The sequence below is a fragment of the Engraulis encrasicolus genome, chromosome 7 (genome assembly GCF_034702125.1).
Source record: "Engraulis encrasicolus isolate BLACKSEA-1 chromosome 7, IST_EnEncr_1.0, whole genome shotgun sequence".
NCBI classification, from domain to species: domain Eukaryota; kingdom Metazoa; phylum Chordata; class Actinopteri; order Clupeiformes; family Engraulidae; genus Engraulis; species Engraulis encrasicolus.
Window position 1 is genome coordinate 47,850,285 of NC_085863.1, and position 18,846 is coordinate 47,869,130.

Sequence of the window (18,846 nt, forward strand, 5' to 3'; positions counted from 1 at the left end):
TTCACTACAGTAGTATACAGTATACTGTGCTGAGCCCCATGAAGGCACAAATAGACCAAGCGCGACATGAGCAATTCCAGTGACGGAAGTAATTGACTTTGTATTGAGTCATGGGCGACAGAAGAGACAAAGGCGATGCGGGTGGCTAGAGGCGATTCGCGTGACTTTAGCGACAGTTTGTAGTTGAACTCCAGCGAATATTATGCAAATTGACTAAGATGCGGTTCTGCGACAGCCGTCACAACCAATGGGAATGTTGGAATGATTGCATTCTGCTTTTTAACTGACATACTTTGTCATCTCTATCGCTCGTATAGCTCTTGACGCACAGTCCAGAAATTATCTGTCGCTTGGTCTTGTCGTGGTATTCTCCCGGTAGTGCTCGTCGTTTCACCCGTGAAACGTTGGAATAGTCGTTGAAAAGGCTGAACTAACATAGTATTACTACTATGACATTACACAGTGCCTATAGTAATGCATTACGACTTGGTCATTGCCATTCTGATAACAGCAAATTTATAACAAGGGTCGTGTCTTAACAACGTGACCGACTGTGGGGTTTCAAGCTTGAAAAATATGGAGCTATTGCAGGAATGCTGCTAAAGTAGAGAGGTGCAGGAGGGGATGGCTGAGGGAGTGAAAGCAGTGTAACACTCGACTAGATGGCAGAGGAGATCCATGCCCCCCCATCCCACCTTGCTTGGCATGGAAGTTGAAAACATGCACGCACACACTCACACGCACGCACGCACGCACGCACACACACACACACACACACACACACACACACACACACACACACACACACACACACACACACACACACACACACACACACACACACACACACACACACACACACACACACACACACACAGTATATATATGCCCACACTCCATGCAGTCAGTATCATCCCGGCACTACGATCCATCCCACAATTCCCATGGGCTCAGTAATATGCTGTTGCCATGACAACTCCTTCCTCCTGCCCAAACTGGAGAGAATGATACAGCGAGAGAGAGAGAGAGAGAGAGAGAGAGAGAGAGAGAGAGAGAGAGAGAGAGAGAGAGAGAGAGAGAGAGAAAGAGGCAATGTTGAAAGTAAAAATGAGAAAGAAAGAAAAAAACAGAGAGAGAGAGAGAGATAATCAAAAAGCTAGCACAGTGGAGATGCCAGCCAGGCTAACTAACGTGTTTATCTGAGGAGGGATGGGCTGGGGGAGGCTTTTTGAAATGAAAACAAGTCCAAACTCGATAATCTGGAGAACAAATAAGCACGGGGTCAATACTTAAACAATCACCACCAATGAGTTTAGAGAGCAGACCGAGCAAAACCCTGGCAGCATCCACGGCTTTGTAGCTGGGGTTGGAGTGTGTTGAAATGGCGAATACTTATACTGAGGTTGTGATATTGCATCACTGGTATATTACCCAGAGGATAAGTGTGTGTGTGTGCGAGTGTGTGTGTGTGTGTGTGTGTGTGTGTGTGTGTGTGTGTGTGTGTGTGTGTGTGTGTGTGTGTGTGTGTGTGTGTGTGTGTGTGTGTGTGTGTGTGTGTGTGTGTGTGTGTGTGTGTGTGTGTGTGTGTGTTTTCTACAAATGCAGGGTAATAAACGTTGTAAGCTGTTTGGCCTTACGGGGCCTCTGCTGGTCAAGTATGTGTAATGCGTTGAGATAAACAACGCTGATATCTGCTGATGGTTGTGCACATACTGTAACACCACCCTCTGTTGTGTTTTTTTTCACTCTTTTAAACCTTTTTCCCTATGCTCTCTCTCTCTGTCTCTCTCTCTCTCTCTCTCTCTCTCTCTCTCTCTCTCTCTCTCTCTACCACTGCAGTTATCCGGCCGTCTGTGAGTTTCTGCAGAATAATAATTTATTATCAGTCATCAGAGCACATGAAGCACAAGATGCAGGGTATGTCTTTCGCCTCCTTTTCACATTGTATAAATAATTACAAAGCAAAATATAGATAAAGTATAATATATATGTAAATGAAGACTTACTGTAAGGCACAACCTCAAACAAAAGTCAATTAAAAATGTACTTCATTTATTTTATATCTTTTCCTCTGTGCTGTAATCTTTGTAGATCTACTGTATGTGTACGCACATTAAATAGGTTCATACTCAATTAAAACTAGTGTTCTTGCATCCAAACTTGAATGCTTTCCTGTGTGTGTTAGTGTTTAACATGTTGAATTTTTGCTTCCATCATCTCGATATAATTGTCTGTCTTCTTCCTCTTCTCTACCTCAGGTACCGGATGTACAGAAAGAGTCAGACCACTGGCTTTCCTTCCCTCATAACGATCTTCTCAGCACCAAACTACCTTGACGTTTACAACAACAAAGGTATGTCGTATATAATTAGTATAATCAGTGGTGGTGTTTTTGCTATATTATTTCAACATACTATCTTACTGTACTTTATTTCTTGTTCCAGATGTGTTATGAAAACCTGTTGTGTTATGAAATTCCGTTATAACAGGAATACCAGTATTTTGATAGTATACAGTGCTTCCGTGTCCAAAATATTGCATTCACTACACTGATACTTCAGTAATATTTAGGTCTTTAGGTCTGATACTGTATTGCAATGTGAATTTCATAAGTGTTGTGATACTGAAAATAGGTTGTTGATACACTAATAGTCCAGATCTCCATACTGCCTTGTAGCTGTGATGTTGATCATTACTGGGTGGAAAGTACTGAACATCTGTCTAAAAACATGTACTTTCTTGGCAAAATAATAAAACATTGAAGTGAGTTTTATAACCTGCACACATGGTCATATTCAGGTGCTTTATATTCCTAATCCTAAAAGTCACAGACCATCAGAAATACTGTAGAGCTATTAAATGGAAATAAAAACGAAAACATTGACATAAAACGTTTTCTCCCGATAGCAGTATTTACAGTATTTCATCTGTTGTCACATACAGTAGCAGGGGCGTTTGTGTTGATGTGCAGTGCTCCGTTACGTGTGTGTGTGTGCGTGCGTACGTGTGTGTGTGCGTGCGTGCGTGCATGTGTGTGTGCGTGCGTGCGTGTGTGTGTTGTGAGCGTGGGAGGGTACTGTCAGCATGACTGACTGCCTCCCAGTGTTTTCATCTCTCCTGATAGAACAGGGTCAGCAGCGGCAGAGCTAAACACTGCCCTCTAGAGCTCACTCTCCCCACCATCGCTCACATGACACAATGTGCAACACAGACACTGTACAGTACAGTAAATGAAGTTAAAGCAACACTAAGTAGTTTTTTGTAATCCTAGATTAGCGGGTCCTTAATGAGAAGAGTTGGTGGAGTGCTGCTACTATCCCTTAATTTCAACTGGTGCCATTGGAAATGCATAACTATTGGGCTAAATACAGTACCAACACGTACAGTAGGGCTGCCACGCAGTTGCGTGTTTCTGTAGTACGTTGGACATTTTAAATCAACCAAATGGTTTGATAATGTTTCTGTGGCTCATCACCTTCAGTGACTCCAGGGTGAGAGGCATTTCTGGATTTACTCTACTATTGTCCATGAGATGTAACCACATGTTATCAGATCTGTAGGACATCGGGGCATATAGATTTAGTCTTTTAGGGACCTTACATAGTCGACACATCCTAACATACAGTACATGCACCGCAATGCGATGTATCACTCCGCTTCGGCCGTCATTATGCGTCAGTGTATTGTAAAACGTGCCCTCGGAATTTTTTGTACTTGATGTGTCATGTGTTGTCAAGCCCACGTTACTTGCGTTGACTATGTAAGCCCCAGTAGCGTGATTGGCTGTGCTTTTCCTGGTATGTTTGCATTGTTGTGGTGTTGTGTTGGGATTTTCTGACATCTGATGTATATACTCTCTGGTCCTGCAGCGGCTGTACTGAAGTACGAGAATAACGTCATGAACATCCGCCAGTTCAACTGTTCCCCACATCCATACTGGCTGCCAAACTTCATGGACGTCTTCACCTGGTCCCTCCCATTTGTAGGCGAGAAAGGTAAACAGAATACATGGGGAGGGGGGTTCCTCACACACAAGTTAGTAGATGTGTGATATTTTTATTTGATATGCAAGGATATCGGCTTGATCTCACGGGACAGCCGTTGTCTAATGGTTAATGGGTTGCAGGTTCGAATCCCACCCTTCCACTCCCTATCTCGCGCCATGGCTGAAGTGCCCTTGAGCAAGGCACCTAACCCCACTCTGCTCCAGGGACTGTAACCAATGCCCTGTATTTAAAATAACTAAGTCGCTTTTTATAAAAGCGTCAATTAAGTGTAATGTAATGTAATGGTCTTAGGTACTGTATGTCCGGGACAATATGCACCTCAACCATCCATTTTATTATTAGGCAAAAATAAAAAACAAGCAGCAGTATCGATTGCTTGGTATTGTCCAAAATACAGTATTTGTGACATGTGACATAATGGTGAAATATTGTTACATGTGTAATGTATGGTCATATGCAGCCCTACGCCCTTAGCTAATGTACAGTATGATACTGCCCTACTTGATTTCAATCGGGATTAATAAAGGACCTCGACTGTGCTCTAATCTAGATTATATGTCCTGTACATTCAGCACTAATCTGAAACGTGTAGTGTACATTCAGAGGGGCGTATTTATGGTAAGTGCTTGATATGCTGTTGCCCTTTGACCCCCCGTAGTCACGGAGATGCTGGTGAACGTGTTGAGCATCTGCTCTGACGACGAGCTGATGGACGGGGAGGAGATTTTAGATGGTGAGAAGTCTCTCGCAACACACTGTGCTGGGCGCGCAGCGCTCAACCCACATTTCACATAAGAACGTAGAAGTGCATCCAGCACTTAGATTTTGATGGACATGACCTGATTCGTTGGAGAAAAGAATGTCTGTGAAGTGTATTCATATCATTATGGAAATGAACGTAAAACTATGATATGTACTTTAAACAATATGGTAGCATCATTATTATTATTCTCCTACAATATCATGAAGACTTGAAGTATAAAATAATGTTTCAACAATACTGTATGTTCCGATTGCTGTTGACACCGCATCACACCATAGGGTCAAGGTTAAGATTAGGCTCACATAATCCCCAGTATAGTAAGTGCATAGTGCATACCATTACATGTTGCTACAAGGCCGCTAAAATTAAATATGCGTGTGAGCAGAATAATATTGTGATTTGGTGGTGCCAAGGGGCGAACGTTGCTAATCAGTGCTAATCATACGCACCTCTCCCCTCGTTAGCCAACGCTGCCGCTGCCAGGAAAGAGGTGATCAAGAACAAGATTCGAGCCATCGGGAAAATGGCCACGATGTTTAAAGTACTGAGGTGAGCTCCACTTTGGTTCCTTCCTGACTCGACTCCTGACTCCGGCATTAAATCAATGAGAATCGCTAGTCAGAAACACTGCTTTCTCCACGTTAATGCGATTTAGCAGAGGATGAACTACAGCACTAAATAATGTGTTAGCTGTGTTTGTACATAATTTGTAACACTGTGTGTGTGTGTGTGTGTGTGTGTGTGTGTGTGTGTGTGTGTGTGTGTGTGTGTGTGTGTGTGTGTGTGTGTGTGTGTGTGTGTGTGCTTTCATGTCTGTTTATCTTTCCATCTGTCTTTATCTATCTGTGTGTGTGTGTGTGTGTTTTGTGTCCATGGGCCTTTGGGCCATCTACATGTGTATGTGTCCATCTGTCCATCTATCTCCCTCTTTGTGTGTGTGTGTGCGCTTGTGTGTCCGCATGTGTGTATTTGTGCGTGCGTGCATGTGTATGTACGTGCACGTTTGCGTGGACGTTTGCGTGTGTGCGTGGGTGCGTGCGTGCGTGCGTGTGTGTACTGTATACATGTATGTTTGTGTACAGGGAAGAGAGTGAGAACGTGCTGACCCTGAAGGGCCTGACCCCGACCGGCATGCTGCCCAGCGGAGTGCTGTCTGGGGGGAAGCATACCCTGCAGAGCGGTGAGCACCGCACCACCACCACCAGGCCCGGGGCTACTAACCCCCCCTCCACACACACACACACACACACACACACACACACACACACACACACACACACACACACACACACACACACAGCTCCCCCCTTTCTCTCTCTTGTTCCTCTTTTTCTCCTTCATTTCCTCCTTTCTTTCTTATCCTCCATTTTGCCTATTTTCTTTTTCTCACTCTCTCTTTCTTTCTTGACTGCCCTCCTTCATTTTTTTTCACTGCAATCCTCTCCTTTTTCTTCGTCATTCCCGGCTGTTTTTTCTGAGTTTAAGTCCCATTTGATACCAGTGCGCCTTAAGGTTGCCCTATGCATTATGGTGAATGTTAGTTTAAAAAAAAAAAAAAACACTAACCCTTCTCAGCCCTTGCTGTGTGTGCTGTGCTGTGGTTGTGTATTGAGTGGGATGGATGGGCCAAGCAAGTAGCCTCGGCACGGATGAAGCGGAGGGACCAGTGCAGTGCCCTTAGTGTGGGAGTCGGTGTGGGCGGGTGTGGGTGTCTGTTGGTGTGACTGCATGTCCCTTCAGCCTGGACTGCCAGTGTCGCTGCTGTTCGTCCGTCCGTCCGTCCGTTCGTTCGTTGGTTGGTTTGTCCGTTTCCTAATGCCTCCTCTGCATACTAGAGCGCTGTTTGCATGGCTTATTCAGGAGTAACCCACTCGCCTCCTTTCGCCCTCCTCAGCCACCATTGAGGCCATTGAAGCAGTGGAGGGGGAGACGGGTGCTGAGGATAGAGAAGGTAAACGTGGGTGATTTCCCCCCTCCCTCTCCCTTTCTCCGTCTCTGCCTCTCCCTCTTTCCCTCCCTCCCATCCCTCCCTTTCCCAACCCTTCTCCCTCCCCGTCTTCAATACTCTACCCACTAAGCAGTAGGGTGTCTCTGATAGAGAGAGAGACACATATGAGATAAGCATTGAGTAGCCATACACAGATCGTGTATGGAAATATGTATGTATAGCTTTCGCAGCCATGGAATCCTTAGTACTTAATGAAGTGTGGCTGTTTCGAAAGAAAGTCATTTTCAAAAGGAAATGATGCAAATTATTTTTACTGTCGCACAGTTCCGATCAAAAATGTCTAATACGGTCTCATTATTAAACTGGAATATCATTTGATCTAGTAACATTTAATTTGTAGTCATTGTACAGTAGGCCTATGTGCTTAATAAAAAACTGTCCATTTCACTGTGCTATATGGGCTACCAATCCCACATGAAACTGTACCAAACTATTCTATGAGCAGGTCTGTTCTTGCGGCATTATGCTGACTGAAATGCTTTAAACTAAATGCATGACGGAAATGCATGTCAAATTCCTTTCAGTGCATAGGCATGACTTTTCCATTTGGATTGACAAAATGCTTCCTTTCAAATGCTGTAATTTCTTTCCTAACGTCTGGCTTTATAGCATGTGACAAAGCACATGGAACACCTTTGGCGAACAGTTCTGTTCTAACCTTTTCACCATCTCTCTCACACACGCACCAAAATCCAACTAACCGCATTCCATGTCCTGGTCCACACAAAGTGTAAACTTTCAGTAGGAACTACGTAGTAGAGATATTACTACTAGAGTTCAGCGCTTTCGTAGGAGTTGCTACAGAGATGGAAATGGCATCAGTTATGTAAGGTATCGCCAATGCGGTGATCATTTCTATGGAAATACTGTACATATAATGGTGAGGTGAGGACAAGTGTGGTCTTCTTCACCACGTCATTGATTCCATGGAACTGGTTATCACAAATTATGTTGTTTTTCACGTCCCATTTGTATTGATTATATCATTTTATATGCATAAATTGACACAATGGATTTCCGGCTTTGTAGCAGTGGTTAAGAAAATTAGAGTGTGAAATAGTAATTTAACTGTTAACTTGGCCACTAGAGTTGCAATAAATACCATAAAGAAGTGTTTTGATGTTGTATTTTGAAAAGGGAGCAAGGATTTTTTGTAGAAAGTTAGAGGCTAGGCTTAAGGTAATAGATTCAAAATCTTGCAACTTCAAGGTGCTATGCTGCAAAAACAATTGTAGCTTCCAAAATCTCGTTTCTCTACTGATAGACAAGCACATGTTTGTTTGTCTATCAGTAGACCTAAACTGTGCCTCAAGACACACATGTCTAATGCCTCTTTTCCACTGCTGGTTTTCTGGTAGGCCTGCAGCTTGACACAGCGCTACTCAGCCGCCACTTTTTGCTTCACGATCGAGCTGCGTCGTGCCTATTCGAAAAAAAGCAAAAAGTTGCAGCCGAGTCACACTGCGTCGCGTTGTAGGCCTACCAGAAAGCCAGCAGTGGAAAAGAGGCATACGTTGTAACAGTTCTACTATCACTTCTGTACTGTAAATTGTGCAGTGTTGATTCAACACTTGTCGAATTTAACTTTCTAAGTGTTGAATCAGCACTACACAGTTTACCGTGTGTGTGACACGTGTCTGAGACATGGGGTGGGCTCTCCTGCGGCCTGTCTAACCTGTGTCTGGCCTCTCCGCAGCCATCCGCGGCTTCTCCCCGCAGCACAAGATCAACAGCTTCGAGGAGGCTAGAGGCCTGGACCGCATCAACGAGCGCATGCCGCCGCGCAAGGACGGCGGCGTGAACCACGTGGGCCACTCCATGGGTAAGATGAACATGTCCGCGGCCAACGGCACCGACACCGATGACAACAGCAACATCCAGTGATGGCGCTACGCAACTCTCCCCCCCAACCCAACCCCCCAAACCCCAACCTTTTTGCGTGCGCGTGCCGCTGCCTACCCACTTTGTTCGCCTCTATAGCCCAATGCAGCCGGCTGCTGCCTGCTACTGCTGTAGCCTCAGCTGCGGCAGCGACACACTGCACTGCACCGCACTGCACTGCAGGATCTCGCCAAACTCTTTTATTTTAAAGGCCTCAGAGTACTGACTTAAAATAATAATAACAATAATAATACGCAAACAAATAAAAAATGACTTAACCAAAACTCCATCAGCATATACAGTACAGTACAGTTACACCTCTGCTCCAGGTTTCTTTGCTAGAGACATACAGTACATGATTTGTTTTCCCCGGGCCTCTTGAGCACTGTAGCTGATAATGACAGACACTACAGAGGGGGTCTGAAGGCTGCGATGCATGGGGCCACCTTTGCTAATGGCAGGAGCTGCCGCTGTGTGCTTGCGTTTCGGGTGGGGGTATTGTTTATGGTGGCCACCGGATTGAAGTATGAGGGAATGGGAGGGATTTTTTCTTCGGTGGAAGGTGGGATTCAGGCTTTGCGGAGCAGAGGGAGCATTTTTGTGTCGTTTTTTGGATGTTTTTATTTTTTATTTTCCAGGAAAGTGGGCTTTTAAGTGGGCGTTATGTGCCTGCCGCATCTATTCTGGCTCGGCCCACTAAAAGTGGGAGGGATTTTAAAGGATTAGAAGTCTGAAAAGGCTGATCCAATGCAGCTTCTTGGGAAGGGAAGGGAAAGTAGAGATGGGGGAGAAGCTGCGATTTCAATGCCACGCACACATTTCACATTACAATCCACCAGTTCTCACTGGGTCCATCTCATCCAGCCCTTGTGTCACCACTTCGACATGTTTTGCTACTTGTATTAATCAGTGTGAATTTACGACTTTGAAAAGAAAAAAGAAAAAAAAGAAAAATCATGTTTTTAAAAAGAAAGGATGTTTCAACAGGAAAAATATACGGACCTTTTATTACTCTCGCATTGCGGTCTTACCTGAGAATCTTTTGATTTGTGGATTTCTTTTTTTGTTTGTTTTTTTGGTTCATCGGTAAGATGCCACGATTTGAAAACTGGAGAGGGTGTGGGGGTGCTTGGCTTGCGTGGTGCGCTGCGGTGCCCGTGAAACCCGTCACTGGAAGCATCACGGCCCGTCTGGTCTGCTCTGGCTCTGGCTCTGTCTGTCCGGGATGCACTGAGGGACTCAGGTGCTGCAAGAGGAGAACCACTGACTTTTGCCACAAGCACCATATGCCTGATTGTTCTCACATGCCTGTAAACTCAAGAGAAAGAATGCACATAGAGTATGACAAATAAATATATATAAATATATATATAAAATGATGATGATAACATATATATAATAAATATATTATATTATTACCAATAATGGACTATAATGAAGACTATGATTTTTAATAGCATCTACAGTATGGAACGCATCAATGCATGCAATCGAGTTCCCTATTGATGTGTGAAATTATAATTGTGATGTGTTTCAGTATGGTAGACTTGAATTATTTCCCTATTCAAATTATATTTGTAAAATTATGTTCAGTTTTTTATATGTTGTTTTTTTATTATGATTTTTTTCCTTTTTTTGTTTATTCCATGTTTTCATCAATATTACTTTGTTATTGTTGATTTTATTTTTGTATTGTTTGCTGTACAGGCATTTAGGCTCTTTTTGAGGTGTGACGCCTTGTGTTTTTCTCTGTTCAGTTGGTGTACAGAAGTTGTTCAGTAGTGTGAATGAACATATTACTCAGTGAAAAGCAACATTCAGGCTGCCAAAGCATGATCGCATGGTTTATTCAGATAAACAAAATCTGACACAATGAAATCCTGTGTCTCACTTTTAAAAGGAAAGAAATATATTCTCATTATGATAATTGATGATATTCTTATTCAATTAAGCTTATTTTGATTCATTTTGTTCACTGTTTTTCTTATCCTTGTTTGGTCAAGATGTGGTTTATTTCAAGAAAGGACTTTCATGAATTTGACTTGTGGCTATTTTTTCTGGTATTTTTCTCTGGAGCTATGTTTTGGCATTTGACTTCCTCGATGATACACACATTGTAAGCATGCCCTATGGGACCACCACTTTTTTACTCTTGAATAAAATATGCATGAATTAATAATGTCCTTTTCCTTGATTTTGTTTTCACAATGACCTTGCAGATGTGTTCTTGTTAAAGTTAAAGTTTGTGTCCATATACTGTATGATAGAGAGGGAACGCGTATGTGTGTGTGCAGCGTGCATAGGGCGGAGCACGTGTGTGAGTATGGGGTATGTGTGTGTGCAGGGCTGGACTGGGATGAAAGCGCAGGCTGGGCATTTTCAACCAAGACCGGTCCGCCAGGCATTGAGAGAAGCAATGAAGCCTGTGACAACAGTCTTAATCTATTATGAGCCATTTTGACCACAACAGCCAACATTAATATTTCAATCTGACTCTGAGAGGTCAACTGTAGCGGCATGAGGACTGGTACCACTGCACTGAGGGGAGGTCCTGGCCAAAATCATCAACAGTCCACTAGGCAAAATGTCCTGTATGCCTTATGGCCAATCCATCCATGTGTGTGTGTCTGTCTGTCTGTGTCTTTGTGTGCGAGCATGTGTGTCTATGTTGTCTAGTACATGACAAAAAAGAGACAGACACAGCATACTATGTTTAAAAAAGGAACTCAGCTCTTGATCTAAACCTGAATCAGAAACCACCAGCCAATCAACGCTCTGGGCTGAGGTCCATGTTTTCCATGAGGGCACCGCATCTGCATCCTGCCATTCTTCCCCTACCGGCAGGAAGCCGAGGAAACGACACCAGCATTCAGCTGCACCCACCCATGGAAGCCGACAGGGGGGGTGGACAAAAGAGTCAGCCATCCCAGGACCAGGGAAAGAGGGGTCCCAGAATTGGGTCCTCATTACATTCTATCGTATGTGCTGGGTGGGGTGGGGTGGTGGGGGTGGGGGGTCTTTTAGATGACTTTGCTCTGGGCCTGGCCAAAGTCGTCAACGGCCCTGAACCCACCACTGGGCCCACCTATAGTATCTCCACAAACATCACTTGGCACATTGGGTTGGGACAGCGCTCGCCTCCACACATCCACTCACTCACACAGCAAGATATTACACAGACATACGCTTATCACAACCCCTTTTCTCTTACACACTCACATAAGCTATAGCATACAGTACACAATAGGACTAGCTTAGGTACCCTTATAGTTACTGTGTCTCAGACATACAATATTGTAAGCTACACACGAGGACATCTCTGTGAGCAACTTCATTACCCAAGCCAACGCCTCAACATTCATTGGACAAAGAAATGGACTGCCTAAAATGTTCCCTGCTGGTTGTCTCTGCGGTTATCTGTCTTTCAACAGGTAGGTGGTGTTTTGTCCTGTTTTTCCTTGCTCCTCATCAGAACTTTGGTCCTAACTTTCATTGGCATTAGTAACCTACGTGTGTCATATTATAGTTGTATCTGTCCTACAGTAATGCATTACAGGAAATACCACCATGTTGTAACAATGTCCAGAAAAGCAAAATTACAATGAATATTGTATATCATATATACATGAATATCATAAATATCATAGAGTAAGGAAAATGTCAGTGTCCTTTTCAAAAGGCTGAAATAACAGATATTAAAAGTACAACTACTCACTTTTATGGCAATATTTTACTCTTTGGATTGCCCTTTCCCTTGAAGAATTAAGGCCAACTGAGTATTGTATCACGAGACATTACGCTTGGTCGCAATACAGCACTGTTATTGTTACAAAAGTGAGAATAAAAAAAAACAAATAAAATTGCTAACATTGTAGCTTTATAGTTGTATCTACAGAAACCTCTGGAATAACGGAGGCACTAAATCTAGCAAATAGTACGGGTGAGTTTGATTGTTTTTAAGACATTGTCCATGAAATTAATCAGCATCAATGAATTTAATCAGTTTATCTATAAACATTTAAAACTCTTCGTGCATTAATAGAAATGACTCTGCCAAGCGCTATTACCACCCAGATGAGTTCAGCAACTGAGAGAACAACAATGGGGGGCACAGGACCAACAGTAAAACCCACCCTTCAAAACAATGCACCAGGTAATCCATCAATTAATTGATTTTTTGTGTATTTGTAATTACATTACAGTTTTAACATTACACTTAGCTGACACTTTTATCAAAAGCAACTTACAGTTATTTAAAGGGTATTGGCTAGAGTCCCTGGAGCAGTATGGGGTTGGGTGCCTTGCTCAAGTAGGGAGTGAAAAGGGTGGGATTTGAATATGCCACCATCAGATCTAAAGCCCATCTCCTTAACCAGTAGGCCACAGCTGCCTGTTATGTGATCCCGTGATGCACAGTAGGCCAATATTTTATTGGGATCCATGGACATTTATTTGTCACCTGCATAAATACATTGGGTGGAGTAGAACTGAAATGCTTATTTGTCAGCGCATACTGTGTAAGACTGAGTGGGAGTGAAACTCAAAGAATGTAGTTATGGAGACGGTGGTTTGATGATTGCTTTTTAAGAGTCCCTCGTATAAGCTTTGATTGACTTCTGTGTCCCAATGGACAGTGTAGCCACTTTCTCTCTCACATGCACAACACAATTGCCTCAGTGGACACTATATACACTGTACAAATCTGAAGGGTCTTCTATGAATTCTCAGCTGTTTCATAGGGGACATAGAAGGATTCCCTGAGGAACCTAAAGGTTCTTAGAATAACCCCAAGGTTCCTCAGAGAACAATTCAGTGTTCTCCACAGTGGCACTAGAAGGGTCTCCTCCAAGAACCTTTAGGGGTTGTTCAGTTTGACACTGTGTAGGTTCCCCTCAAGACTCTTGGGAAGAAAACCTTGGGGTTCTTCCAAGTACCTATCAGAGAACCTTTAGGCTGGGGTCATTTGAGGAACCTTTAGCTTTTACAGCATAGTTGATACAAAATTCAGTGCTGCATGGAGCATCTTCGTGTTACCTATGATCAACTTTTTCTTTTTCTTTTTTTTTAAACAGGCAAAGCCTCAGTGTTAACCACCGCCTCCGAGTCCTCAGCCGATCAGAAAACTACCTCAATGGGTATGGCAGTGTTGTGGTCCCCTTGCGCCCTTGTGAAGTAATTAAGTATCACATAACTACACTGTAACAAATAGCTGTTTATTTACGGAAATTCTGCAACAGCATTCTACTGTTTTTCGAAAAAACAGACAACTACTGTGAAAATATTACTTTGAGTCACATATTGAGCATAAACAGTAAGTACTGCACAATAGCAGTATTCGCCGTTGTGTAAATAACTAGNGATGCACCGGATCCTGATTTTTAAGATCCTGCCGGATACCAGATCCACTGAATAAGATCCTGCCGGATCCGGAACCGGATACCGGATCCTACAAAAGGGTTGAAACATATAGTCTACTCGCACACGTGGGCCCTTTTTATTACGTTGGCGCAAACTATTTTTTAGACTCATTGGCTTATTGCCACACTGCCTGCAATAGCTGCTTCCAAAGGGATTTCACTCCATGCAGTGATTGGGGTTGTGAAAGACTGAAAAGCCTAGGCTAGACATGCACCAGACCCTGATTTTTAGGTAACATGCCGGATACCGGATCCACTGCTTAAGATCCTGCCGGACCCGGACCCTGTGAAAAACTCTATTATCCTGACGGATCCGGAACCGGAACCGGATCCGGTGCATCTCTAGAAAATAACAAGTTATTTTAGGCAGCACCATTGAAACCCATTCATCCTCCACTTGTCCGTGATCACCATCAAACTTCAATACCACCTGAAGAACTGAAGTCATTCTGACTGGTTAAAGATTATCTGATACTATCAAGCATGATGAAACAATTTCTAAGGAAACTACAATACTTAAAAAGTGCTTGATGCAGCAAAGTGTGAGTAGCACATGCATTTTGATAGTGATGAAAGTGTGAATGGCTGAAACATTTTAAGAACTTGTAACACTCTTGCAACAAGCAGCCCCATCTAAACCAATCTGCTAATCAGTGCCTGGCCTCACCTGAGTAGGGCTGTTATGCCATTATTCAATTACGGGCGTCACCTGCCAAGGGCCTGATGACTCTGGTCACATGATACTCTTGCACCTGTATATAAATCTGGACTATCAACACTTCAGTTGCTTGCCTGCCTGCTGGCTGGCCTGCATGGCACAGCATAGCACTTGTTTGCCTACAAGCTTGCCTACAAGCTTGCTTACATGCTTGCACGCTTTCCTCTTTGTGAAAGCTTGCTGTATGTGGCATCAGTTGTGGCATTGTTGCATATAATGTGCCTGCTGCAAATTAGGCATTGCTTTGAGAGCTAGCTTGTAGTGCTGCTTGTTTGCTGTGCTACTTGGTGCAAAATAATTTTTAAAAGACTGACCAATGCTATATTAATCATTGGCTCATCAAGAGATACAGTAAAAAGCCCACCTTGCACACTATCATTGTAACATAGCACTGCGTACTCTGAAATTGTATTCATGCCCACACTTTCAAAGGACCACCGCAAACCATTTTCTCAATACAGCATTGCGCCATAGTATCATGCTCAAGGCACTCCAGTCATGGTGAACGATGGGAGGGTGGTGTGGTAACATGGCCAGGGTACCACAGTTATGGAGAATGATGGGTGGGGTGGGAAGTTGCCATGGCCATATTCATGAATACAACTATGACCCAGTATTTGCCTGTCATCACACAGTACAATTCAACTTTTTCCACTGAAATGTACTGTTATTTTTCTGTAGAGTACTGTTATTTAACAGTTCAATTGCTGCTGAAAAAATGTTATATACTGTGATACATTAAACAGCAATGAGCTGTATTTGATTTTTGGTGTGAAATAACAGTAGAATTACAGGTAAATATAATTGCCAGTAACTGCCGTTATTTTGCAGGGAAATTCTCTTAGAGTGTAGTGTGATTACCTAAAAGTCAAAGATGCATTACTCATTATGTGTGGACTTGAGTGCAATTATACCAAAAAAAGTTGAGCACATTCATTTAAGCTCATACGAGTTTCCTTAATTCATACAGTTGAATTCAGCCATTCCCTATACTCTGTCATTCCGCAATGCAGACATTTATGGTATGTTGCTCTGTACCATTTTAATGATTTTCATGATAATGAACAAATGGTAATGATTACCATTTTCATGATGTGCAATTATAATTGCAAATAGCTGCTAAGAGGTTGATGAAGCACAGGTATATTGCATTTTCAGCTGTGGCGATGGAAAATGGCCAAACCTCCCCTAGTAATTTCTGTTCTGCTTTGCTTGGTGTCTGGAGGGAGGCAACACTCTCTAATTTGTTTCTACGCTATAGGACTGCTGCCGAGCATCTTGCCTACAACGTCATCACAGATATCCATAAAAAGCCCAGAGTCATCATCATCATCCTCCTCAACTCCACACCAACACAACCCCAGCTCTGGTCAGTTCTCCACATGTTTCCTTAAATTAAGTCTTTTAACAATGACAGGGGTGGGAGATAACTGCCCGAAAAAGGCCTTGATGCACACTGATGCACAAGACAGAAATGTCTCTCTTTGAAAACGAAATATATATACTGTAGAGAGAGAGAGAGAGAGAGAGAGAGAGAGAGAGAGAGAGAGAGAGAGAGAGAGAGAGAGAGAGAGAGAGAGAGAGAGAGAGAGAGAGAGAGAGAGAGAGAGAGAGCGAGACACTCCTCCAAACTTGTTCAGTGTGGTTATAGTCCATGGAGGGTGGCAAAGCAAATTGATGATGAATCACCATAATGCTTTTGGATTCTGGAAAATTTCAGTAATGACACAAGCCAATAACTGATTAGTGAATCTTTTAAAGCAGACCAAAATTGCAATGTGAGGCTAGAAAGATATTTGGCTATGATTGTTTAACGATTCCTCTCCACTTGGTTAGGTCCAGTGGTGTTGTCAGGGACGACAACACCAGTCTTACCCCTAGGGACGTCGGCAAAGGACTCATTATGGCCATCATCTCCGTCTCCCTCTGCCAAACCCACAAGCAGCCTGACCATGCTGGCTTTTGGTGAGCTACAGTATCCTATCCATGCATAGTGCAGAGTGCACAAACCAGCCACTGTTAAGTTAATGACATATTAGGCAACGTTGTGACACATCATTGCCTCTTCATTTTATTTTCTGGTGGAGTTCTTTGAGAAGTTGTCTGCTGGTTTGTTTGGTTTGTTTGCTGAATATGTTCTCTTGATAAAAGTGTGATACATTCAAAACATCATCTTATAGTGGCTTATTGGTGCCCGCAGAGACATTGCTGAAAATGTGTGTCGATACAATTTCTATGGAAACCCTGTTACATAGATTTTTGACAATAAAGTACACTTGACTTGACTTGACTTGATAATATTACTAGATGTTTTGATATCTGATTTGTTTCATTCAAGGGGTAATGGGCATCATTCTCCTCATGGTCATCGTCATGGTGGTGTTGGTGACCATTGTCAATCTGAAAGGCCAGTGCAAGAACAACAAAGAAAAAGGTGACCCGAACCGCACACTAAATATGCTTGATGGTGATGCCATCAAGTCAGTACTTTGGCACTTTTTCAAGTCTAGAAATAAAGTTTACTGAATGACTTCTGTGACATCAATAGTATATTTCACATTATTCTTTGCTGATTTCATACCTTCACCCATTATCATCACTTAATCAAAATGTCTCGTTATACAATGTAAGCTGGGACCACCATTGCATTTGCAGTTTATTGTACAACTTTCAAAGAATGTCAAATTTTGTTTTGATAGTGTTAGTGATTTATAAATGTGCTAATGAACTGTCATCTACATTGTAGAGACACAATTTTATGTATTTGTTTATTTTTCATTCCTAACAGATCAAAAAGGTTGGGAATCTGTCATTGAGAGGTATGAAATTCAATTATAGGCCTATGATCTTCGGAAGACATTGAAGTGATTCACTTCAAATCGGTTCAAATTGAAGTCACTGGTATTTGTCCTCTGACTGATTTACCATGCATTTTGAGTTTATACTGTAGGATGTAATAGTCAATGGCCTAATATAATTGGCCTATAACACATGATGAACCACAACATCTACATTATCAATGTTGTTCTGGCTACACCGGGAGACTGTCTGATGTGAATGTCTTCCCCTTTAGCAATGGTACCAATGGAGAGAGAGAAAGCATCACACTTGTCTCTGTGAGGCCACTTAATGCAGACAATGGTAATATGGCATTTTGGTTCCACAATATAGCAACAGTTTTTTTGTAGTAATAAATCAGTTATAAATCAGTCAAACAAACTAACTCTCTACATGGGCAATTGTCTGTCACTCATTCTTCACAGATACCGATTCTCCTCGTCTTTCGTCAGCTCCGAGCACAATACTGGACACTGAGGAGTTGGAGGTCTGCAAAGAGGCTTAACCCACCTTATAGACCATAACACAAAGGTAAGATTTTCCAGGCAGTCATTTTTCAAATTAGGGAGCGATGTATGACAACGATAAGAGTTTTGAAATATCCCCACAGTTGGCATAATCCTGTGGCCTAATTTTAAGTGTCTTACCATCATGTATCTCATGTTGCATATTCTTTTTCAGCTTGATGAAAAAGAAGAGTCTGCAGAACTGCCAGCTTTGTTTTATGGTGTTGTTGTGGTCTTTTTGCTATAATGCCTGAAACTAATGTAGGCTATAAAACCAATGTGTAGGCTACTTGGCAGTTGCTTTGTTTGGACTTCTAAGCCTTCAATTATTGGATTCAATAGATTGCTTTAGGGTATACACATTCCACTGTTTAGTAAGAATTTCCTATTGGGGATGCATTTGAGGCCTAATGCATAGTTGTTATTACGCCTAAATCAAGTTGGGATCATGTGGAATGCATATAAATAATATTAGTTCTATGAGTGGACTGCAGCAAATGGGATTGTGGCCTAATGTTGGCTTCCATTAAGATGTACTTTTCTGTATTGTCACTGAGACCATGTGCCCAAAGTGCAACATTTCAAATACAGTTTGGGAAAAATAGCCTAGTCAACGTACTCTTTCTGGTTATTATCATAACACACACATCATGACTCATGTTGCTTTGAATGATTTTTGAAAGGAGCTGAAAACACCAACACATTTTT

At 42.5% G+C, this 18,846-nt stretch overlaps 2 protein-coding genes across 3 annotated transcripts in view; both read left to right on the plus strand.

Annotated features, from left to right (window-relative positions):
• The window catches only part of ppp3ca (protein phosphatase 3, catalytic subunit, alpha isozyme), a 68,318-nt gene extending 58,322 nt beyond the window's left edge, over positions 1-9,996 (plus strand). Inside the window, exons 8-15 of the mRNA XM_063203754.1 lie at positions 1,840-1,917; positions 2,259-2,353; positions 3,870-3,995; positions 4,666-4,740; positions 5,235-5,319; positions 5,853-5,950; positions 6,665-6,721; positions 8,475-9,996. Of these exons, the coding sequence (XP_063059824.1) occupies positions 1,840-1,917; positions 2,259-2,353; positions 3,870-3,995; positions 4,666-4,740; positions 5,235-5,319; positions 5,853-5,950; positions 6,665-6,721; positions 8,475-8,662 (802 nt within the window). The 3' untranslated portion in view covers positions 8,663-9,996. The remainder of the gene's footprint in view (positions 1-1,839; positions 1,918-2,258; positions 2,354-3,869; positions 3,996-4,665; positions 4,741-5,234; positions 5,320-5,852; positions 5,951-6,664; positions 6,722-8,474) is intronic.
• A 1,794-nt stretch (positions 9,997-11,790) lies between these two features.
• Positions 11,791-18,838, plus strand: ecscr (endothelial cell surface expressed chemotaxis and apoptosis regulator). Of its 2 annotated transcripts, XM_063203757.1 has the most exons (11): positions 11,791-12,090; positions 12,543-12,599; positions 12,702-12,812; positions 13,732-13,794; positions 16,056-16,163; positions 16,631-16,759; positions 17,133-17,228; positions 17,583-17,613; positions 17,868-17,935; positions 18,058-18,163; positions 18,314-18,837. In XM_063203757.1, exons 1-10 carry the CDS (start codon positions 12,033-12,035, stop codon positions 18,135-18,137), a joined length of 801 nt encoding a protein of 266 aa, XP_063059827.1. In that variant the 5' UTR covers positions 11,791-12,032; the 3' UTR covers positions 18,138-18,163; positions 18,314-18,837. The 2 variants fall into 2 exon arrangements, with proteins under 2 accessions (XP_063059827.1, XP_063059828.1); XM_063203758.1 differs by lacking the exons at positions 12,543-12,599; positions 12,702-12,812 and having other exon boundaries at positions 18,314-18,838.
• Positions 18,839-18,846: the final 8 nt, after the last annotated feature.